Here is a 25245-nt window from a genome sequence, read left to right as displayed (position 1 = left end):
AATGATATATTACGGGGTTGGAACCAGAGGCCATTTATAGCTAAGAAGGGAATATTTTTGATGTTTAGAGAATTCAAATCATGATTATTTTTCTGTGTACAAAGACTGTAGTAAAATGATTGCCTACTCTCTTCATGGGGCAATTTGAAGTTCTGACACCCTCTGCTTCCTGGCTTCCAGAAGTCTATTTTTTTCTCCATCATAATATTTCCTCTAACTACTGAATAATTAACCCTAATGACTCATCTAGTCTCACAGGAAAAAGGCTTGTGAAATCTGCTCCTGATGCATATAGTAAGTATACAAGACCGTCTTAAGTAATGTGTACGGGCTGAGAAGGCCCGGATTCCTTTCCCAAGGCCTGGTGCACCCAGAGGTTGGAAGGCCCGTACTCTCATTATTGGGGCAGCCATTTTCGGTTTCTCAAACACCCAGGACCTCAGAGGTTTCTTCTATCGCACAGAAGTGACGCGGGGCAGCTGCTCTCCTGATCTCCTTTGTCTGCCAGGGGAGCTCCACACCAACTGACCGAAGCTGTCACCACCCAAGGCTGCCAACGTGGGCCTCCAGATTGTGAGGCCACAGGGTCAGATAGATACGTGGCCTGGCGCTGAGCAGTCACAGTGCTGCATATCCAGAGAGGACGGCAGCCGGGCAGAGCCCTCTCTGTAACAGCTTGGCCACCTGTCTGTGAGGGAAGACAAATCCCATTTCATGAGGCTTGGCATGGAAAGTAGGTTGTCCATCCCTATGTCCAAAAGCACTTGAGTGGTGGAAGGAAAAGAGGAGAACAGGGCAGACCCCAAGTGTGGATGTAAACATGGATCTTTTCGGGGGTGGACCTTTGGGTTAATCTGGTTTGATTCGAGGTTGTTTTTACCCAGCTCTCAACAATCTTAAGCTGTGTTTCCCAGGCTTTTAAGATAATTCTCTTACCGAAGTAATGCCATGCCAAAGAAATGGTATCATGGGGCTTTGCCTTTTCCTGCTTTTTAAAGGCCATCAAAACCATCATTCCCTAACTTACCCACACAGGAAAAAAGATGAGGCTTATCTTCTTGTTAAGCTATTGTGTAACCAGCATTTCAGTGGCACAAGAAAGATAAGTTAAAGGCTTGCAAAATAAGGTCTCATCCAAGCCTCATCTGATACACAGTTTCTATCTTGCTGAATGCAAACGATAATAAGATTTCAAACTCTTTAGAAACCGTGGTTGCTCATGGTTTTAGAAGTGAGCTTGTATAACACAGGGAGAGCTCCTGATTACTTTGCAGTGAAGCCACCGGCACAAACAGGATTTCCTAAAGAGGTCTTAGGGCAAGGAAGCTTCATTCTCACTTTGGCTCTGCCATCTGGGCAGCCCTGCCGCTCCTCCCCTACCGTAAACAGGCAGTTAGAAGGGACCAGGGAACACTCCTGCCTATTGTTCCTTGCTCTTCTCACTTCCCTTTCATCTCTGGTAATAGCTGGAATTTATGAGTATACTGGATGACCTTCCAAGGTTTTCCTTCAGAGTTTATTTACTTCATGGATCCTCCTTAGAAGGGCTCTGTCTTTTGGCCCCCCTCATCCTGGCTGTATTTGCCCAAAGGTGTGGCTTCCTCGTTACGCACTGTTAAACTGAATGGAAAAGGAGACATAAAGGCTGTGTGCAGTTCTTATAGCTCAATGGTGACTGTGCACAAAAGACACTATTTCCCATTGGACACCTACCACTCCAGCCAGGGCTCACTTTTCCAAGAATACGCTGCTATTTCTGTGGCTTGCCTAATGAAGTTCTTGTTAAAGATCCAATCTAAGAGCTCCAAAATCCAGCTCAGAGCTAACTTCATGAAGTCTCTAGTATTCTAGTCCAGTTCAGAGTAATATCGAACTCTTCCAAGCTCTTGCGGGTATTTAAATCTGTACCACGTAGCTCAGCACTCACATATGCCAAAATTCTAACACTGCTTGCTTATTATTATCAATTATTATGTGCTAACACATCAAGTCCATTCTTCTTATTTGCTCACATAGACTCTAACCTCTTTGAGGTCCTGGCCACAGACCTTGGCATGTATAAGTGAGACACGATCTTTCACTTCTTTGCTGTCTCCCACAGTGCCCAGAATAATCTTAACCACCTAGCTTTTCAAAGGATATTTGAAAAACCATCCGAGTCCCTGGTTTCAGTAAGTTTCATTTCCTTGTGATGCAAGTGGGTTAAGTGGAAACATTAGAATTACCCAAAGAAACAATGCTAGGACTAGTATCTATTTAATATGTTTATATCATTCCAATTAGCAAAATGATGTAACATCTCTAAATTAAAATTTAAGTGTTTTCTGGGAATATAAAAAAACCAAACTTCGCTGAAGAAAAAATTTGAGACTGTGTGACTAGGAAGAAATATGGCAAAACTGTTTTGAGGAAGGCATGGACCAAATAATGCTTTTGGCCCATTTTATGCCAAGCTACTCAGAATGATAGGCTCTGAGCTAGATAGGCTGTAACGTGTTCATTCATTCATTATTTATCTACTCGGTGCCCACTTTATGCCATGCTCTGTTAGATATTAGGTATACGGTGGTGAGCAAAATAGAGATGGTCCAGAGTTTCATGAGTGATGGGACAAATAGGTTTTAAACCAGGGACTATAATAAATATGTAATTAGCTACTGCTATTGCAGTGAGTAATAAAGTACCCTGTGTCTCTAACCCAAGAGTCTTGTGCTTTCTGCTAGCATCCATGAAACTGTGGCAGGCTAATTTGTTAACTTGCAATAGTGTAAACTCTCAGATCCTTCACAGTTCTTGGTGTCAGTCAACTGACAGAGTGAAGAATGAGGACTTTTTAGTTTAGAAAGGAAAACACCAAGAAGGGGATAAGGTTGAAGTCTACAAAATCAGTAAGAGGAAACTTGGTTGTGTCCACTTATCTTGAATATCAGACCAAGGAAGCAATCCTTAACATTTGGGAGAGGTAAATTTAGAACAAAAGAAAGGAATTTCTTCACAGAGAGGGTACTAACTTTATAGAAGCTACCATCTCAATAAGCAGTGCTGGCTGAAAATACAAACTGTTTTTTAAAAAGGGCCTCACTAAATTTATGGATGACAGACCTGGATTGCCCAATTCAATACATATTTGATGACTCCATCTTTGCCAAGTGGAGGATCGTGTCCTACAATGAGATCTTCATTATTCTGTCTCAAAGAAGGACTATTGGGAAAGGTCATTAATCTGACCTAGTAAGGGCCGTTTTTAATCTACAAACTAAGAATTAGACTTCCCCTTGCTTTAGTCTAATTTGGATATACATACATAGATACATATGTATTTGGGATCTGGGACAATAAAATCTCCCTTAGAACAAGCTGCAATTCATAAAAATCTTAATTTTTAAATATTAAATAATCTTGGTAAAATATGCTTATATTTTAGGGCAGCTGTTTCCCAAACTGGATGTGCAGAACACTTCTAGAAAATTCTAAGAGGCATATCTTGAAAAATATGTCCCATGGTCAAATATGTTTGGGGAGCAATGCACTATATATCCTTGGGCATTCAAAATTCACATTAATAACAAGGGCTCTGATAAGTCCTGAGTAAGGAAACTAAACCTAGCATTTCCAAAGTTATTTTAGTATTATTCTACCAGACCACAGCATGCCTATTATCTCATCTTATGGAACATCATTCCATAAAATGGCAGATACAGAATGTTCTTTTAAGGTGTTAACAAATGAAGATTTATCTGGTAAGGAATATACAGCTATAATGCCACATTATCTATAAAGCCCCAGTAATCTGAAGTGGAAAATGACAGTAAGCAGAGACAAAAAGGGATGCCAGGTAACTAACTGGATTTCCTGGTTTGGCCAGCTGATACAGGATGGGTAGGTCATCTTCAGTTGGGGGATCCTTGGGCTCAGTTGTTTCTTGGATCCAAGGAGTCAGAAAGACCCAATTTCAGGAATGTTTCCATGTTTCAGGAATATGGCAAACATAACAATCATAATTATAGCTAACATTTGTTACTGACAATCAATGTGCTAGGTGCTATTTTGAGCACTTTATATTAAATTCTCACAATATACTATTATTATACTTACTATTCATTTTCACAGAAGAGGAAACTGAGGCACAGGGAAGTTAAGTAACTGGCCCAAGAGTACACAGCTAGTCAGTGAAAGAGCTGGGATTTAAGCCCAGGCAGTCTGGCTCCAGAGTGTCAATACTTATGCTCTGCTACCTTTGGAATTACAGCATATATTAGCAAAATTCCATATGACCAGTGTAATCCATATCACAAAGCAACTCACTGGACCTTCAAGTCAAGTTGAAGCCTTATGTAAATAGCCTTCATAAAATAACACCCAGAACTGTGCTGACACATCTTGAAAAGCTTGTCAAAGTTTTACAGTTGTACCAGAAGAAATAAAATACAAATGGGACAGTATGGACCTATTGTCAAAACAATCTCCCCTTTGCCTAATTTCTTCTTCTCACCAATTTCTTACTATACACAATAGTAACCTCATGAAAACAAACAAAAACCTACAAATATACTCACCCTCTTTGAATCACAGCACTGTGCAAGGCCACTTTGTTAAAATAGTTAGTCTCTAAAACACTTTTCTTACAAAAAATGATATATGTGTTTCCCCCCAAAACACCCAATCCTTTGTATACTTTTAGTTGAGTGCTGAGCACAGAATCCCTCTGGGCCCTCTTGGCCTTCAGAACTGGTGCTGCTCACTGTGTAGACATTCCCAGCCAGAAAGCACTTCCCCAGCCATTCTGAATCGTGTGCTCTGCAGTGTTTACTGTTTCTTCCATCACATCCTGTCGGGTTTTTGTTTCTGTTGTGTTGCTATTATTTTATATGTTGGTGTGTTAGTCTTCTACTGCTGCTCTAACAAATTACCACAAATTTAGTGGCTTAAAACAACACCCATGATTCATCTCACAGTTCTGTAGATCAAACATCCAGGTATGGCTTGGCTCACTGGTTCTCTGTTTAGTCTTAACAAAGCTGAAGTCAAGGTGTTGGCAGGCCTGCATTCCATTCTGGAGATTCAGATCTGCTTCTCATCTCATTTGGGTTGTTGGCTGAGTCCAGTTCCATGTGGTTGCTTTACAGAAGTTCCCATTTTCTCACTGGCTGTCAGTGGGGCCACCCTTAGCTCCCAGAGGTCTCTCTCCGGTTCTAATGGGCCCCTATATTTCAGAGGCTGCAACAGTGGGTCAAATCCTTCTCACACTTGGAATCTCTGTGACTTCCCCTTTTGTCCCATCTCTTTTGCCTCCAGCCTGAGAAAGTTCTCTCTTTTAAAGAGCTCATGAACAGAAACAGACTCACAGACTTAGAAAACAAACTTAAGGGTTACCAAAAGGGAAAGGTGGGGGGAGGGATAAATTAGGAGGTTGGGTTTAACATTTATACACTATTATATATAAAATAGATAATCAACAAGGACCTACTGTTTGGCACAGGGAACTCTACTCAATACTCTGTTATAACCTATATAGGAAAAGAATACGGAAAAGAATAGATATATGTATAACTAAATCACTTCACTGTACACCTGAAACTAACACAAGATTGTAAATCAACGATACTCCAATATACAATAAAAATTTAAAAAGACCTCATGTGATTAGACTGGGCCCACCCAGGTAACCCAGAATAATCTATTTTAAGGTTCATGACCTTAATTATAGCTGCAAAATCCCTTTTGCCATTGTAACAAAACAAATTAGGGGCATGTTTAGACATATTTAGGACCCATTCTGGGCACCACTTTTGGTGAACATTTCTGTGCCAAGATGGCCAACGAGTGAATGATAATGCTAAACACCTGCCTCAAAAAAACAAAAAAACTAAACCAAACAAAGCAAAGGAAGAATTTCACAGTGAGATGTTAAGTTCCTAGTTTTAACCCATTTCCAGAAGCATTTAAGGCCCAGGAAACAGGATAAAAATCGGCAGCCGGTTGGGAACTGGTGGAAGGTCTTTGATATAAAGAGAAAAATGATCTCCCATATATCAGCAAATGGTAGCTGGAGGAAACGATTGACAGAACAGAGGATGACTTCCGGGGATTTAAGAGAATATAGGAGTTACTGCAAATGGATATTCCTAGGAAAGCATCTCCACGGCCTGAGGTAATATTAAAATTTTTTTTTTTAAATATGAAAGGGCTGGAGCAGGATTCTGGATACCTGGTATGTCAGCCAGTAACCCTTCAGTTGGATCCTAGTGAAGCCCTGGGGATCTGGGGAGAGAGGCAGGGGCGTGTAGGGAACTGGGGGTACTCTGGGCTGTGGATCTTTTACCAATGGTAAAACTGGAAGTATGTCAATATTTTAACAACGAGTAATGGACACCGTAATATTAACAACACAGTGACATCAAGTGACATGAATAACATGCACGCTAACACTCTTACTTCTAGGAAAACAACAGCACACACTTTCATATTTCAACCATCTTCATAAATTGTATAGATACATGGTTATTTACTAAGCAATTCCACTGATGTTGAACATTTTGATCAATTCCATTTTTTTTGTATTAATATAGATCATCTTTAAATAGAAAAATTCAGTGTTATGGGAAAATGTAAGAAATTACATTAAAAGAAATATATCACTCATTTGAAAGTTTAACCAAATTTGCCTTTTGCATCATTTCCTCAATTCTCCTGTCAATTCTGCACTTTGTGCCTCCTAAGGGGACTGTAATCTGGCTACTCCATTTTCCATCTTTGTAATTGTTTCTTATCCCATTCATCTCCCTTTCTATTTTCATCTTTAGTCTTTTCCTTTGACCTGCTCCTCTCTATTTTTTAAAGGCCTTTAGAAACCGTTTCTTTGTAGTCATAGGTGGGCTAAAATGAAACATAATTTTAGTCCCATTTAATTAGACTTTTAAATCTGATGGTACACTCTGCCTGAAGCTTTTTCAGGGGAATTTCTGAAGTCCAATTACGGGGCTATTCTCATAATAAGGACTATTAATTTATAATGAAATTGTCTGCTTTTAAGCTTCATTCAGATGCTATTGTTAAAACTATACTAGCCCGACCACATTCCTATGGGGTCATTAGTATGGCCAGTACAAACAGGTGAAGGCTGCTGAAGCCATGGTTCTCAGAACTTCTGTGAAGAGCTGGGTGCCTATAGGCAGTCCCTCAGGGAATCTCACCAGCCCATTCATACTGTGGTCACCCATTCTATTTTTTTTTTAATTTTACTGAAATATAGTTGATTTACAATGCTGTGTTAATTTCTGCTGTAGAGCAAAGTGACTCAGTTATACGTACATATTCTTTTTCATATTCTTTTCCATCATGGTTTATCACAGGATATTGAATACAGTTCCCTGTGCTATATTATACAGTAGGACCTTGTTGTTTACCCATCCTATATATAATAGTTTGCACCTACTACTTCCAAACTCCCAATCTTTCCCTCCCCCATCTCCCCTGGGTAACCACAAGTCTAACCTCTATGTCTGTGAGTCTGTTTCTGTTTTGTAGATTTGTTCATTTGTGTCATAGTTTAGATTCCATACATAAGTGATATCATATGGTATTTGTCTTTCTCTTTCTGACTTACTTTGCTTATTAGTATAATAATCTCTAGGTCCATCCATGTTGCTGCAAATGGCATTATTTCATTCTTTTCAATGGCTGGGTAACACTCCAATGTATATATATACACCACATCTTCTTTATCCATTCATCTGTCGATGGACATTTAGGTTGTTTCCATGTCTTGGCTATTGTGAATAGTGCTGCTGTGAACATAGGGGTGCATGTATCTTTTCAAATCATGGTTTTCTTTGGGTATATGCTCAGGAGTGGGATTGCTAGATCATATGGCAACTCTATTTTTAGTTTTCTGAGGAACCACCATACTGTTTTCCATAGTGGCTATACCAATTTACATTCTGTGGTCACCCATTCTTTTTTTTTTTAACATCTTTATTGGAGTATAATTACTTTACAATGGTGTGTTAGTTGCTGCTGCATAACAAAGTGAATCAGCTATACATATACATACATCCTCATATCTCCTCCCTCTTGCTTTTCTCTCCCACCCTCCCCATCCCACCCCTCTAGGTGGTCACAAAGCACCGAGCCGATCTCCCTGTGCTATGTGGTCACGCATTCTTGATGTGCTAATTCTGATATCCCTCTCGGTCAACTCAAGTATGCTCAAGTGGTATTTAATAAACAAACAGTAACTGAATCCTTACATATTGGAACCCTTGTGCTGCCTTCACACATTTAGGACAAGTCACTTGAGAAGAAAGTTCTTGGGTCATAGACTTTCCCCCACAAATCTAGATATTTCTCTGTTCTCCTCTGGCTTTTAGTTAAATAAAAGAGAAGTCTGAGGCCAGCCTGATTTTCCCTCTTTTTTGTATAGCTTTCAAATAAATTTATTTGGTCTTCATAGGCTTTTTTCTTTCTCCATGCAATTCTAACATTTCCCAGGATGTGCTTTATGTCGGTCTCAAGTGGATTCCATGGGTCGCCTCCCCAGTATCCACCTTCCCCTTTCTCCTTGTAACAGAACCTGATGTTCTTCAGACCACCATCTATCTGATCAGCAAATTCCACTTCTCTGGTGTCAGTCCCTGGCTTAAGTGCAGGCATATGTTATAAACAGTCCTGAGGATGAATTTCAGCACACCTGTTTGGAACCCTGGTACAAAAGAATGTGTTCACTGTCCAAGTGTCCTGGTGCAAAACCTGGAACTACCATAATCACTTTGCCATGAGAGAAGACAGTCTTCAAAGACGCCACCACACAGAAAAGAGTCTCAAAGAAATGGAGCTGCAGCTTCTAGATTAAGCCAACCCTGAAGCTCACCTACCTCTGGAATCACCGTTTATGTAAGCTAACAAATTTCTTACTCTTTAGCTTATCTAAATTGAGTTCTCTGTACCCATAGCCCTGAGCATCCCAAACTCCTGGCATCTCTTCTGCAATGATTTTCTCCCAAATATTGTGAGACCTTTTAATCCACATACTCAAGTCATGTCTTAGTCAATGTTTTGATTACTGCATTTCACGAAATGCAGTAATCAAAAACATAGATTAAGACCGTTGATTTCTTATGCCAGATTCCATTCTCTATTCTTCATATTTGTCCTTTTCTCACCATTTAAAACCTTTTGTTCTTTTCGTCAGCATTTTGTGAGAACTTCTCAATACTGTCTTTACATCAAGGATTCCATTTCCTATAGTATTGATTCTACTTTTTACTCCCTCCTCTCAGATTTCAATTGTGCCACTGTACTTGATTTCCTTTTAATTTCACATCTTATGTATCTCCCTTTCCATCTCAGTTTACTGTTTTTACATTTCAGAATGTTCGGTTCTTGTTGCCTTTTGTTTCTCTTTTATTTATTTTTTATTGAAGTACAGTTGATTTACAATGTTGTGTTAGTTTCAGGTGTACAGCAAAGTGATTCAGTAATTTATACCTATATATGTATATATATATTCTTTTCCAGATTCTTTTTTGTTATAGGTTATTATAAGATACTGAATATAGTTCCGTGTGCTATACAGTAGGTCCTTATTGTTTATCTATCAATATTTGCTTGTTTGGCAGTATTTTTTCAAAAGTCACAAGAATTTTATTCTTTTAGTTTTTCTCATTCTTCTAAGAGGGATAATCTACCCAGACAAACAACGCATAGTCAACAAAATGTAGACATTACTTTGACTCGTTCTGTAAACATTTAACGGTCTCTGAGTAGCTCTTAGATCAATTTTAATATCTCACGTTTCACCTAATACTGCTCTCATGTCTCTGTCTCCATCTACTAAATACCTTGTTCTCGTCACCTCCCCTGATCCCTTTTTGCACATAAGGTTTTCTGGTATTTGTATTCATACCCGAGAGAGAAAGAGATATCGTACTGATGGCAGAGGGGAGTCAATACCACTGTGGAGATCTCAACAGGATCAGTGGTGGAAACAGCTGACCATTTTTTGAACTGTAATCAACCTTGTGTTTCTCAAAAAGGGAATGAGGGAGGAAAAGAAAGGTCTAACTATTTCCAGGTACACATAACATAACCTGAGTCACCAAATGGGTTTTTAAATCTAGTTCTGGCTAAATGGAAATTCTTCCAAATAACTTTGATAATTATTTCATTGCCAGTCTTAATTTTGAGTGTTGGATGTTTTTGTCTTTTTAGTAAGAAACAGAGAGGGGCAATAGGTATCGTTTTAAACTAAAAGCTCCTAATATTTTAAACGAGCTCTGATTGAGGGCTCACAGATGCAACACAACAAGAAACTGTTCATAGGCAATGTATAAAAAAGCTATCAGTTTACATAAAAATGAGAAATGTCTATGTATTTCAGTTCAGTACCACTTTTAGTTGGGGCTGTATCCCATTTAACTGAGTGCCTTTGAAATTAACTCTGTTGTATGCTGATACCTGGAGAATTCAATATGACTCTCTGACCGACAAAACGGACACAGCATTTGGTTTCCAAGTTACTTCTTACTATTGAATTATTAGTATGTAAAACGATTTCCAATTAAACAGTGGGACATTATAGCACAAACACGTTTGACAGGTTCCTGGTGCCTAACTTCCAAAGCTTTGGATCTTCTCCCAGATCTGGAGAGTGGCCAGCAAAGTTTAATTGTGCCAGTGATAAGAGAAGAGCTGGCGGCATCCAATTCAGCTCGTAGTAAAATCTAATTTCCACCAGAAACCTTTCAATTGTCTCTTGCAATATTTCAGTTTGTGAGTAAATACAGCCCACATGTCTGCAGCTGTCTCTGGAACATTTTTTTTCTCATATTAAGACTCTGTAAGATGTTTAAAAGAAAACAAGAAGATTCAGAAGTACATTTCTCAGATTATTGGTTTTATAGAAGTGTGTGCACACATATACACACACACATGCACACACACTCCTAAGTAGCCAACAGCTCTTCAGCCCATCTCTGAGTAAATCTGGATCCCTGCAAATTTAATTTATCTAGCAAAACTGGAGCAGTTAATCAGAAACTCAATACTACCACATATTATCAGAGAAGGTATATATGGGAGGCCATGTTGAATGCTCTGTATTTTCCATAATTAAACTGGGAGAAAAAGGGGAAAGAATGACAGAGGGAGAGTGGAGGGGAGAAAGGGAGGAGGGACAGAAGAGGAGGAGAGAACTATGGAGGAGGGGTAGAGGAGAAAAGAAGATGAAAGGAGAAAAAGAAAACTAGGTAGGGCTTCCCTGGTGACGCAGTGGTTAAGCATCCGCCTGCCAATGCAGGGAACACAGGTTCGAGCCCTGGTCAGGGAAGATCCCACAACCGCAGAGCAACTAAGCCCGTGCATCACAGCTAGTGAGCCTGCGTTCTAGAGCCCGTGAGTCACAACTACTGAAGCCCGAGCGCCTAGAGGCCATGCTCCGCAACAAGAGGAGCCACTGCAATGAGAAGCCCATGCACCGCAACGAAGAGTAGCCCTTGCTCGCTGCAACTAGAGAAAGCCCGCGCACAGCGACGAAGACCCAACGCAGCCAAAAAAAAAAAAAAATTATAAAAGAAAAAAAGAGAACTAGGTAATAGCTTTTATTTTTATGAGAAAATGCCCAATGCTTCTCAGTTAAGCCAAGTATGGGTCTTATCAGACATTAACTCCTCCAGCCACCATAGCAAGGCCAGATGGGAGGCAGAAACGCAGTGCAAAACAAGGCAGCATGGGTATCAGACAGACACAGACCCCACAGCAGTGGCCACATGGGGCTGCCAACAGATTGTCACTACAACCTATCACTACAGGACAAGACCAAGTAGAATCTTTTGTCACACCGTACCACTTATTGTAACTTAACACCTTAGTACCATTCTGTGGAAAATTATTTAGGCATACAACGAAATCTCATAAAATTTACATTTATCTGAAATACCTTGTACTATTCACTGTATCTACTGTCTTGTCCAGTAAATTTGCATGATCATTATAAAGCAACAAATGTAATATTACATCATGCTTTGAAGGCATTACTAAGGCTGGACTCAACTCAGATCAGAGGTCCAAGCGCCAGCTAAAATAATTTTGTGCAGGCCTGGTACTTTTTATTTTGTAGGGCTGGGAAGCAACTCATGTTTATGAGAGCCAGGGACAATGATGAGAAGTCTGCCTTTGACTGAGTAAAGACTAGACTGGTAAGAACTGTCTTTCGATGTATAAAATAGCTACTTTCTCTGCCAGTGTTTTATGATTAAAAAATGGGTGGCTTCTTGACTCAAATCAAATATTTGTTATCCAAATCAATGGTTGAAAGATGTGACCAGCAAGACCTAAGACTTTCTGACTAAGGCAGAACTGAGACTATTAGTCTGATTCTTTTCCTATTTCAAGAACCGGGCTGATGCAAGGGTTTCCAGTGTTATTCCAATGAGTAGACCCAGAAGGCAAAATCTGAAGTAAAGATGAATAGGTCTGGTGACTAAGATGACTAAGGAGGAAGAGAGGACCCATGCTCTACATCCTGCCTGGAAGGGAGAGCAAAACTCAATATACATTACTCTCCACATGCTGTCTGTGCACTGGAAAAAACTAGCCTGAAAAACTGCTTGGGACTTTATCTTAAGATAATTTTTTTTTAACTGACAAAATGAGGTTGATTCCTTTCCTATCATACACAACTGATAAAAAGGAAACCCACAGTTAATTTTACAGTTGAAAAAGGTCTCTTATGCTTCAAACCAACTTAACAGCAGCTTTTATAATTACCATGGTCACTTAGGTTTTCCTCTGGCTAATATTTTTAAGAAGGGGTAACAGAGGTAGGAGGAAGCCAAGGCTTACGTAAGAGGCCTTGTCTTGTTTTATTTTTGACAATATTTCTTAAACTTTGAGAATCTCAATCCTATTTCCCACCTTAAGGTAAAAACAGAGTTTACTTGAAGCTTGCTGGAGGGCAATTTGGTTTAGCTAGCAGAATTTTAAATAGGCATGTTATCTGACCCTATAATTTCACTTCTGGAATTTACCATACAGAAATACTTGGACAAATGTTCCACAAAATAAGCACAAGGATATTACTGCAATATTGTTTGTAATAAGACCAAAAACAACCAACCAACCAACCCCTAAATGTCCATCAATGGGAAATTAAACTATGAAATAAATGAGCTGACAATTATGTAGTTTCAAAATGAGTTTGATCTCTATGAACTGCCATAATATATCATGATAAAATAAAGTGAATAAGGCAACGTACAGAAGAGTACGGTGTATAGTATAAGCCCATTTCTGTGACAGAAACTGACAGATGTGTGCATGTGTGTATGTATATAAGTATTTGTAAACACACACTTTTGAATTTGCAATAAAGGAGATCTGGAAATATATCCAGGGGTTATCTTTGGGAAGTGGATTTTGGATGGGAGTGTAGGAAAGACAATTTCACTTCTTATATTTCTGTGCCATTTGTCATTTTTGCTACCAGCGTACTTTACTTTGTGGTTAAAAAAAAAAAATTTTTTTTTTTAAATAAAGCTACCTGGCATCTACATCTCCTAAGTTGCTCCTTCCCGCAACAATTCCTGTTTCTGAAAGTGGCTTGTGGAGTGAGAGATCGCGGAGACTGAGGTTCCAGGTGCAAGCATTTTTTTTTTTTTTTTTTGCGGTACACGGGCCTCTCACTGTTGTGGCCTCTCCCGTTGTGGAGCACAGGCTCCTGACACGCAGGCTCAGCGGCCATGCCTCACAGGCCCAGCCACTCCGCGGCATGTGGGATCTTCCCGGACCGGGGCACGAACCTGTGTCCCCTGCATCGGCAGGCGGATCAACCACTGCGCCACCAGGGAAGCCCTGCTAGAGAATTTAAAGTGACATGGTTCACATTCTGTTTTCTATTGGACAGATCTGGTTTCGACTTTCACAGACATTCCACATGGAATATCTATATATTTAAATATATGTGTAAAGAAAGGAATAGTAGGGTAGAGAGGGAGGCATGTACACACATGCACACCCCGCCCCCCGCCAACTGTTACACTGCAACCCTGTATAACTTCATGCCCGCCTAGCTTCCTAGGGCAGCTCATTACAGTTCACTGTTCCTGTCATAGGTCATACAGCTCTGCTGTATGTGGGATCCTGGGGCAAGTCACTTGGGAGGATTAAACTGAATAATGTATGTCAAATGCTCAGGACCATGACAAGGATGTGTAATAACCTCTGTCAGTAAGGGTTAGCTGTGCTTGACATGCTAAGAGTTCCAGAAATGACCAAGCCACAGTTCTACCCCAAAGCACAGAATATTAGAGTTGGAGTGAAACTTGGACATTATCTACTCCCATGTTTTAAAACCCTTTTAAATCTCAGAAGCCCAGTATATGAAAAAGATGAAATCAAGTTGCTCTGAACAAAGCTTACTGTGGGAACAAGAAGGGCTGGGCACTCCTGGTCTATATAGAGGCAGCAATATGAGGTCTCTATGAAGCAGTCTGAATGCCATGGATGTGGTGTCTTATCCCGGCCTCTCCACTTTACAGATAAAGACACTAAGCTCCAGAGGTCGAGGGCTCGCCTTCAGTCACAGAGCTGGCAGAGGCAGGGCTGGAACGGACTCAGGTATCTGGTTCCTCAGAAAGAACGTGCTCTGCATCCCACATGACTGCAGCTGTGTGGACAACGTGTGCGCACAGACGGAATGTGGCTGAGAAAAGCACTGCCGGGCAGGTGCACACAGAATATGGGGGGGAGTGGTGGGGTCAGAGTCGGGGCAGGTCTGTTCCCTGAAGAGACAGCTTCTAGGTTTAGCTTTGGAAGATGAGGGAGGGCAGGTGGGCACCCAGAATAAAAGAAGCGCAAGGGTTCTAAGGAGGAAAACCTTAAGGCAAGTTTTTGGAAGAGGGTGACAATAGAAAGATTAATTTATCGGAAGTCCACAAATAGTCAGGAAACAGGAAAACAGGTTGGCAGGCAGACTCTGGGTGCCAGAGAGGAGTGGCAAAGGGTTGCGAAGCTGGAAGGCTGCAGAGCTGCCCCGACAGGGAAAGACCTGGCCTGATGGTGGCTTCTCAGTATACTGCATGAAAACAAATTCATGATAAAGTAAGATACACATCAAAAATAAGAAAAAAATCAGGCTTCCCTGGTGGCGCAGTGGTTGAGAGTCCGCCTGCCGATGCAGGCGACACGGGTTCGGGCCCCGGTCCGGGAAGATCCCACATGCCGCGGAGCGGATGGGCCCATGAGCCATGGCCGCTGAGCCTGCGCGTCCAGAGCCTGTGCTCTGCAACGGGAGAGGCCACAACAGTGAGAGGCCCGTGTACCGCAAAAAAAAAAAAAAAAAAAAAAAAGAATAAGAAAAAAAAAAATCAGCATTGATTACATTAAAAGGTAGTACTCATTTGTTCTTACTTAGAACTACCCTGTGTGAATTATTCAAAAAGATCTTTTCCTCGGTACCATCTTGGGTATTTCCTCACTCAAGAAAATGCTTCTTTGGAGTTCTTCCCATTTGGTTGGTTCTCTAAAGAAAAAAAGAGGTCCAAGAAAACATCCAAGAAAAGACAAGAAACCTGAAGGTCTGGTGAGTGCCCTGGTTTCCACATGCGTGTTCTGATCTAACCTAAGGTGATGGGTTTCCTCTCACAGACTAGGGCTTGCCTGTTGGTGTCTTGGTGTTCAGGGCATCTGGTCAAGGGCCTCATTTCCCTGATGTCACTAAGGAAAGCGCTCAAATATGGGGAACACCAACACAGTAACCAGTAGGACAGTTGGCAAGGCACTCAGTGACATTTTAAAGATATTTGCTCACAGACCACTCAGCCACAAAGGACAGTTTCCCTGTCAGTTTCTCAGCTACTGGGGGTTTAATTCATAGAAACCAATGACGGCAAGTCTAGAGAGGCCACCATCCAAGGGGGAGTATAACCATGAAGCCTCGTTTGTTTCCTTCGAACAGTGACTGTATGTTCTTCTTGGTGGCATTTGGCATTTCTTAGCTAGGGATCAGTAGAGCTGGCAACTCAGAACTTCTAAGAATTACTATCTGTTTACCACAATCTCCATATTCAAAGAATTAGTAGCATGTTTTATTTTTTAAATGTGCGTTTTCTTTTTATGACTTTGCCGTCACTTGGAAAACCCCATAACTTTCAAACCACACAGACAATAGTTCTGACCAGGACTACAAGGCAATGGACAGATACCGGGAGAGTTAACATTTGTGAGTCTATTTTGCCATGAAGTTAAAAATCAGTCGGTATCATCCATCTGTCCATCCCTCCCTCCATCTCATCCTAATCTTCAAGCTGGGTAGTTGTCTACTGACCAAATTCATAGCAATGTTTTTTAGTACTAAAATATAACTCAAGGGCTTCCCTGGTGGCGCAGTGGTTAAGAATCCGCCTGCCAATGCAGGGGACACAGGTTCGAGCCCTGGTCCGGGAAGATCCCACATGCCATGGAGCAACTAAGCCTGTGCGTCACAACTACTGAGCCTGCGCTCTAGAGCCTGCGAGCCACAACTACTGAGCCTGTGTGCCACAACTACTGAAGCCCGCGCACCTAGAGCCCGTGCTCTGCAACAAGAGAAGCCACCACAATGAGAAGCCTGCGCACTGCAACAAAGAGTAACCCTTCTCGCCACAACCAGAGAAAGCCCACACGCAGCAACGAAGACCCAACACAGCCAAAAATGAAATAAATGAATTTATATATATTAAAATATATATATATATATATGTCAATGTGGAGTAAAGATGGATCACCCACTGATGAAGAGTTAAAGGAGGAAGATAAAAGATCCAACTCTTATCTACTTTCGTAGAACGCTATTGAAGGTCAGTGTGGCAATTATTAAACCCAGATAATAATGACAGATGGTATTTAAACTCTCTGGCTCTTTGTCAACCATCTGCCCTAAGATTCTTTTTACTGAGTTCATATTTCCTAGGTATCACATTTTAGAATAAAAGGCATGCAGTTCTTTACATTATCACAGAAATTGGTCAGCCTTTCCACTATAGGAAAGGCTAGAAATCAAAGCTATTAGATGTGTGGTTTGCTTCTTGACCTCCCTAAAATATTGTTGCTGCTACGTTGTAATAATGCATGAAACATTCTAGAAAAAATATGGTACCTAATAAAACCACAGCCAGGATAGAAACATGGCAGAGTGGGAAAATCAAAGGTTAGAGAGTCAGGTAGACTTAGGTTCAAATTTGGCTCTGCCATTTAAGAGCTGTATGCCTATGGACAAGTTATTTATACTCTTTGTGGAAGGCTTTGGTTCATCATCTAGAAACAGGAAAACAGTCCTCAGAATGTGGGTTTAGTGAGATAACAGATGTGAAGGGCCCAGTCCTGGGTCTGTCACATGACAGACAACTGTTAACTCCCTTTGCTTCTTTTTTTCTCCCTAGGTTAGGGAGGATGGTGAGCCTTGCTGATGCATAAATGGTTATTCCTCAATGTTCTTATATAAACAACTAGGATACGACCTCTGAAGAAGGTTAATCCTGACTTCTGGTCTTCCATTGAGAAATCTCTTTCCTCTGTGGAGACAAGCTTCTCATTATACCCATTCATAGAAACCTACACTTCACAGCATTTACCCCAGCTCTGGTTAATTGACTAATTGCAAATGCAATGCCTCTCTTCTGCACTAGGGTGTAAATTATCCCTCTAGAAAAGGGCCTTGCAGATGGTAGCCACTCAGTAAAGTTATTTGTAGAATGAATGAAACATCTGTTTCCAACATGCGACACACACCTGGGTGATATGGGAGATGATTTCAGGGGCTGAACATGGACTAAATTGTTTAATTTTAAGGGTTATATATGAATTTTAGCGTACGTTAGACAAATAACTGGTTCACCAATTCTGTGATTTTATATATTTTTGCTTAAGATGAGGCTAAATAAAAAGTTAATTAATTTAAGATAGTAAAGAAATTAAGTAAGTATAGTTATCATGAATATGGCAAAAACCATGAAGGTGTTAAAAAAGATGACACAATTTGGGAACTACTGCCATAGCAACAAGGAGGACCCCTGAGTGGACACGTACCAGGACTCCCTGATTTAGGGTCAGCCTAAGGCAATGAGGGAGTCTGCTTCCAGAATCCATGGCTTGTGAGTTCTCAGCTGGACACTGCAACAGGTGGGTCAGCACTGAATCAGGAGTTAAGCTGGAAGCAGGTGAAGCTGGTGGCTGGACCCCAGAACTCAGCTGGCATAAGTGAGAAGGCTTCACATTCAGATAGCTGGGTGTTATCATAGGAAATACCGAACGTGAACTGAGCGGGAACAAGGGTCAGATCCCATGGTTGTTTTCAAGGTCACATCCAAACCGGCAGGAACTACCTAAGAGACAGAGCAGCCGCCCCAGGAAGGGTGGCAGGTCCAGACGGATCCATTGTCCTTCAGGCTTAAAGGCACACGCGCCTGGATTCCGATCATTGCTTCCCGCTCCCGGCAATTATTTCTCAATTTACTATCTCTGTGCAAGGCTCCAAGAGAGGGGTACTTTCTTTTGTGCACATTTGAGGAGACAGTGGGTCTCTACCCAACATCTCACTTTCCCAGAAAAGTGAAGCAGACTGTTGCTGCTGTTGTCAAAGGGGTCTCTCTCTGAGCCTCCAATACTGAGTCTCCCTTCTGAGACCCAGTGCTGGCCTGAAGAGATGGGTATTCCTGTCATCCTGGATTGGAACACAGAATGGACTTTACTCTAGAAAAAAAATGTTGTAAGTAGAAAATAGGTTTTGATAAATAATGTTCTGTATATGTTCCAGGTTATACAGGATTCTCTGCAAGCTAGACTGGGACCAGATTACCAACTATACTACCACTTCCGTGGGAGAATGTTTTAATGCTATAAAATGAAAATTGGGGCTGTAATTGTTCCATAAGTGCTGACTACCTATACTTAAAAATAAAGCACATCCCTTACTAGAGAACACTTTAACACTACATATCTTAAATTTCATCTTTCTTTTACCATCTTCCAGAAGAAGATTGTTTTTATCATCAATGATGGCTGGTATTCAAGTTTTGTACTATTGAAAAATAACTGATCATTCTTCCCCCATAACAAAAGAAGGACCCAATCTTTACATTTGAGGACAAGCCTAGACGCATCAAAGTAATTCCAATAAATACTTCTCTAATCAACTCTCAGCTGCACCAATTTATTCATGGGATAAACTGAACTGACTGTCCCAACTCCCACACTGCAATATTGACAGTAAATTATTCCTGGTTCTGACAATAAGCCTTTAACCCCAAATTTTCCACACTTGTCTGATGAAAAGAATTACATGATGCACGTTTAAAAACAAGAATGCCAGGACTTACCTGGTGGCGCAGTTGTTAAAAAATCCGCCTGCCAATGCAGGGGACACGTGTTCGAGCCCTGGTCCGGGAAGATCCCACATGCCGCGGAGCAATTAAGCCCATGCGCCACAACTACTGAGCCTGTGCTCTACAGCCCTCGAGCCACAACTACTGAGCCCGCATGCCACAACTACTGAAGCCTGCATGCCTGGAGCCCGTGCTCCGCAACAGGAGAGGCCACCGCAGTGAGAAGCCTGAGCACCACAACGAACAGTAGCCCCTGCTCACCACAACTAGAGAGAACCTGCGTGTAGCAATGAAGACTCAATGCAGCCAAATAAATAAATAAATAAAATATTTAAAAAAAAAAAAAAAAACAAGAACGCCAGGCCTCAGTCCAATAATGAATCAGAATTTCGAGAGAGAGGTCTGGGAGTTGCACATTTAACGACTGACCATTCCTGCTGATTCTCTCATCCAAACCCAGTGGTTCTTACCCTGGAGGATGAATTAGGATCACCTGGAGGGCTTGTGAAAACAAAGGTTGCTGGGACCCAGCCCAAGCGCTTCTGATCTAGTCGGTCTGGGGTGAGGCCCAAGAATTTGCACTTCCAAAAAGGTCACCTGGTCCAAGAACCACACTTCCAAAACCACTTATTTAGCCTATTTGGCAAACATTGCAGCTGAATTCAATATACTTTTTTTTTTCTTCCCTCCTTGGTAGAAAAACACCACCAGAGTCACAAGACTTCCTCTGGAGTAATACCCCTCATACTTTTTAGCTGTTTGATGCTAGACAAATAAATTCACCACTGCATCTCAGTTATCTCTTATCGTGAGGAATAAAAAGGTAACACAAGGAAAGAGGTTTGGCCCTATAATTGGCACACAATAGGCCTGCATTATACATCTGTGTACTTTGATCACCTTGCCATGATCCCCCTCTGTGAGCTACAGTTGAATCTGCTGAGGTCTAGAATAGTTCCCCAAATTTATTACATGCACAAAACTTCATTTGGTTAAAACAAACAAACAAACAGACAGACAAGCAAGAAATGGCTGACTACCTCTTTTTCTTGTGAGCTAGCATGTAGCTACGTTTTGAATATAACATGTCCAGTGGGAAAATATTCAACTTCCCAACTCACATTTTCCCATGGAAATAAAAATAGAAGACAAAGAGAGATTAGATTATGATTAGGCTCTCTGTTTAATTTTGACCAGGCTGAATTTAGTACCCAGGTCTGGATTATTTTCCTGGCAGATCTTTATTATATTGTTCGGCTATTTCTTATGACCTGAAAATCAAACAAATGAACCACAGACTTTCAGACTCAGAGGGGCCCTGGAGGTCATCTAGCCCACCCACCCATTCTAGGAATGCCACTGAAAACATCTACAGTGTGTAGTGGTCCAGTCTCTTCTTGGACACCCGTTGAGAAAGCACTGTTTTCATGAACCCTGATCTTCTCTTCAGATAACTCTAATCATTAGATTTTTTTTTGCCTTTGAGCAAAAATCTTTATTTCTGTAACTTTAATATCTTTGGTTCTGTTCTCTATAGTGCCTGAATATGTCTAACCTCTCCTCTTCATGACAGCATTTAAAGTATTCTGAAATGGCGCAGACATCTTTGTTGCCTGTGCCTTTTCAGTCTAAACATTCTGTTTTTTCAACCCATCAAAATTTCCATATACTTAACAGCCCTGGTCCTCCTCTTGTGGAAAAGTCCACCTTGAGGATGTTCCCTCACACAAAAAAACCATAACGCGCTTCATGTTTGCCACATCCTCTCATCGCCAGCAAAAACAAAATAAATTGTACGAACACTGGAGTGTTCCCTTCCAAACAGAGTTTCCAAGAGCCGGAAGCTACAACCACACCCAACTATATTGTAAGGACTGAGAAGGCAGTTTCGGGACATGCTTGGAAGTGGGAGCCGCAGGCAGGTGGAGCTGGATACCATGTTCCTACTTGAAAGAGGGATGCTAGGCTGCCACTTAAATTATCCAAGACCCGAAACGTTTCTTTCCAAGGGAGACAGAGTGAAACAAAAGGTATTTCTTACTTTCTACGAAACATTTCTGCAAATATGCAACCAACACTCCAGAGGTCCACAGGGGTGGCGTAGCTGGACTGAAGCAAGACTTCTGGAGCTCTGTACCACAGCGTGACGACCTGCAACGGCAAACGGAGTGGAGCGTTACTGAGGGGGACGGCTGTTTGCTTGACTCCTCATCCCGGGTGGTTTAATGCCAAGACTCAGCTCGGAAAGAACTAAAAATCACATGGGGGATACAGACAGAAGCAATAAGTAACCAGGACTCATCACTGACAGGCTGGGAAATTACATCACCCCCACCACCTGGGTTCTCACCTCGGACTCTGGGTGTCTTACTAGTATGATAAAATAACTGAGTTTCAGAAAGCAAAAGCAAAGGCTTAAACAAACCCTTACCTTAAAACAATTATTTCTTTCTTAAGGGGCTTTAAAAGACAATACATGGAAAACAGATGATGGCAACAATTGCAGCTCAATTCCCACGTCAGCAGTTTTGGGAAATTGGAAGATTATTCCAGTGGCTGCTGGATGGTGACCTTGAAGTCTACAGAGCACCCGAACAAGTCAAAACTACTCTTATCGTGAGACTGTGGGGAATCAAAATAAAGCCCCCTTCAATGCCACTCTTTCCAGGAAACAAAACATGAAGAAGAACTTGAGAGAGAATGTATAACCCAATTGTTTATACCATGTGTAAAAAGTCATCCAGAGGAAGAGATTCCAATATGGGAAGAACCCCATTTAATACTGAGCACTGTATGATAATAGATACAACAAACACAACCATATCATTAAGGCTCCACATTTATAAGAGTATATAGGGGTTCAAATGCTTCTTTTTTGTGGGGAGCAGAAATTCTATGGCCGTCTGAAACGAAGGAATATAAAGGAATTCAATACATAAATTTATTACATAAGCACTTTATATTATTCAGATTCTTTTTATCACTACTTATTGTTTTACTTAATTGTACTTTCACTGATGTCTAAATTTCCTGAAATTCTGTTTATGTACTTTGATGCTACAGCACTTAGTGCCTAAAGACTGCAGTAGCAATTCTCAAAAAAAAAATGGTTGCCATCAATTTTCTTCCTTCCTTATAGGCACACTCCTCTCATCAAGGATTGGCGTTTAGTTCACTTTCCATTGAATCTGAATTGGCCTTAGTGACTTGCTTGACCAACAGAATATGGTGGAAGTAACATCTGAGACTACCAAAGCTAGGTCATAGGAAGCCTGGTTGCCTGGGCCTTTTTGAATGCTTGCTCTTGAGATGCTTCCTCTTGGAACCCAGCTGCTATGCAATGAGAAGCCCACAGAGATGTTCCAATTGACAGACCCAGCTGAGCTCTCAGCTGAAAGGCCATGTGAGTGAGCCATCTTGGATATTCCAGCCTGACTGGTCCCCCAGGTGACTGTGCCGCTGCCGATGTCACATGGAGCAGAAGAACTGCCCATTTGAGTCCGGTCAACTCACAGGATTGTGAGTGATCATAAAGTGCCTCCATATCCTTCCCACACGAGACCACATCACTGGCTCTCAACCCTGACTATACATCAGAATCATCCATGGGGCTTTTAGAAAAACACATGTGTCTGGGCCCTTATCTTGCCCCTAACTGAATTAGATCTCCATGGGTGGGTCCACTGGAGTTCTTCTTCTTTAGTTCTTCTTCTTCTTTTCTTCTTCTTCTTCTTCTTTTTTTTTGTTTAAACTTCCTTAGGTAACCCTAACCCTTGGCTAGGTTTGAGAACCACTCAATTATACAAACTTATCCTCCAGTTCCTGCTTCCATGCTTTTGTTGACACTGTTCTAGTCTGGGAAGCTCTACTTTCTCCTTCACAGGTTGAAATTCTGCTTATCCTACAAAGCTCAGTTTTGACATCATCACCTCCCTGAACCAACTGCCACCTCAAAATCATACTTTGTAACATAGTTCATAATATGGGTCCTTCCAGAGGGCATGGACTCAATTTCATCCATCATTATGCCTGTAAATGCCCATCATAATACTGCACACGTAACAATTGCGTTTTAACAAATACCAAATTGATGATTTTAAGGCAGTCATTCCTAGAAGATAAGTGGGCAAAATTCAATTACCAGTCAACCCCCAAAAAGAAGATACTCACTACTTTTGTTAAGAAGAGTGTCCAATTCTGGGCACTAGTTTTTAGTTAAATAATTTATTTCTGCTTTACTAATATTTCTAGCTGGAGGAACATTTCCCTATTTCTCTAATACACTGTATACCAAAGTGCAGGGGCAAACTGTCCATAAAGTTCCAGTCCAGTGGTTTACAGACATACACAGATATTGTGAGATCACATACTTATCTTCTCACTTCAGTTCGAAATAAAGTCTAACATCATATGAGATGAAAACTTTAATCCCAATACAGCATTATTTTAAGCTGTTCTAAAGAGTCTGTGATTTCTGATTGATTACCCATTCTAAAACACTTTAGGTAGCACTATCTACATTTTCAGTACTTTAATCAGTGATACTTATTATGATCATCAAATAAATGTTTAGACAACTAAAATAATAAGAAAAATATTGATATATTAAAGAAGTTTCCTTCTATTCCTTTTAAAGTTTAGTGACCACTCAAGATGGGTAACAAATTTTTATCAAATGCTTTTTTTGTTTGTTTATTTTGCGGTACGCGGGCCTCTCACTGTTGTGGCCTCTCCCGTTGCGGAGCACAGGCTACGGATGCGCAGGCCCAGCGGCCATGGCCCACGGACACAGCTGCTCCGCAGCATGTGGGATCCTCCCAGACCGGGGCACGAACCCGTGTCCCCTGCATCGGCAGGCGGACTCTCAACCACTGTGCCACCAGGGAAGCCCCTCAAATGCTTTTTAAAATGTCTATTAATAATGACCATTTGATCACTCTTTTGTTCTATTAATGATATATTAATTACATTAACAGACTTCCCAATATTGTACCACCCTTCCCTTCTTGGAATAAGTCATTCCTAATCATGGTTTATTATTCTTTTACTAGACCTTTGGATTCTATTTGTTAATATTTATTTTAGGACATAAACTTATACTGATGAATGAGACTGATCTATAGTTTTTTTGTGTGTAATTTTTCAGGTTTGGTATTAAGGACATGCAGACTTTCCATCCTTTTCTATATTCTGGAATATTATAAATGACATAATAATCAGTCCTTTGAAAGGACTCATAAAACCATCTGGATCTGGATCTTTCCTAGCATTATGTCTTTAACAATCTCGTGAATTTCTTATTGGTAGTTAGTCTGTTCAGGTTTCAACTTCTTTTTGAGTCAATTCTGGTAATAATAAGGAATTTCCCTATGAAACTCTTTAATCTAGATTTTAAAATGTATTGGCCTAAATTTGTACATAGTATTTCTTGTAATTATTTTAATCTCATCTATTTTCTTGGTTTTCTGAGAAAGAAATTTTTTTTCTCTTTATATCAACCAGGTTTGTCAGTTCAGCTATATTATTCATTTAAAAGAAACTAACTTCAAGATTTATTTCTATTTTGGGAGGATTATTGTTTTATTTAATAATTTGTTGACGTCTACTTTTATCTTTTTAAATCCCCCCTCTTAGTTTCTTTGTTTTTTAAAATTTATTTCTGAGTTGAAACTTGGGTAATTTATTATTTTAGTTTTGGTTAATGATAGAAAATTTAGTTATATATTATTAAATAAACCATCTTCATTTTTGTTCAGCTTTAAATAATATGTAATTTACCTTTAATTTTCTCTTTAATCCAAGAGTAAACTAATTTGAAGAATTATTTAGAAAAGAGTTTTAAAATTTCCACATGATCAGATTATTTATGGTTAACTGTTAGCTGCTGTAT

The 25245-nt window shown here is 40.5% G+C and overlaps 1 protein-coding gene across 4 annotated transcripts in view; it reads right to left on the bottom strand.

Moving 5' to 3' along the window:
* Positions 1-25245, bottom strand: part of CDK6 (cyclin dependent kinase 6) — a 235365-nt gene that overhangs the window by 51585 nt on the left and 158535 nt on the right. For all 4 annotated transcript variants that reach the window (XM_082633019.1, XM_082633021.1, XM_082633022.1 and 1 more), the window contains exon 5: positions 21397-21506. In XM_082633019.1, coding sequence (XP_082489145.1) covers positions 21397-21506 — 110 coding nt within the window. The remainder of the gene's footprint in view (positions 1-21396; positions 21507-25245) is intronic.

The sequence above is a fragment of the Mesoplodon mirus genome, assembly GCF_964341445.2.
Source record: "Mesoplodon mirus genome assembly, chromosome: 9".
Lineage (NCBI taxonomy): Eukaryota > Metazoa > Chordata > Mammalia > Artiodactyla > Ziphiidae > Mesoplodon > Mesoplodon mirus.
Note: the sequence above shows the minus strand (reverse complement) of the source record. Positions and strands in the feature narration are given on the sequence as shown.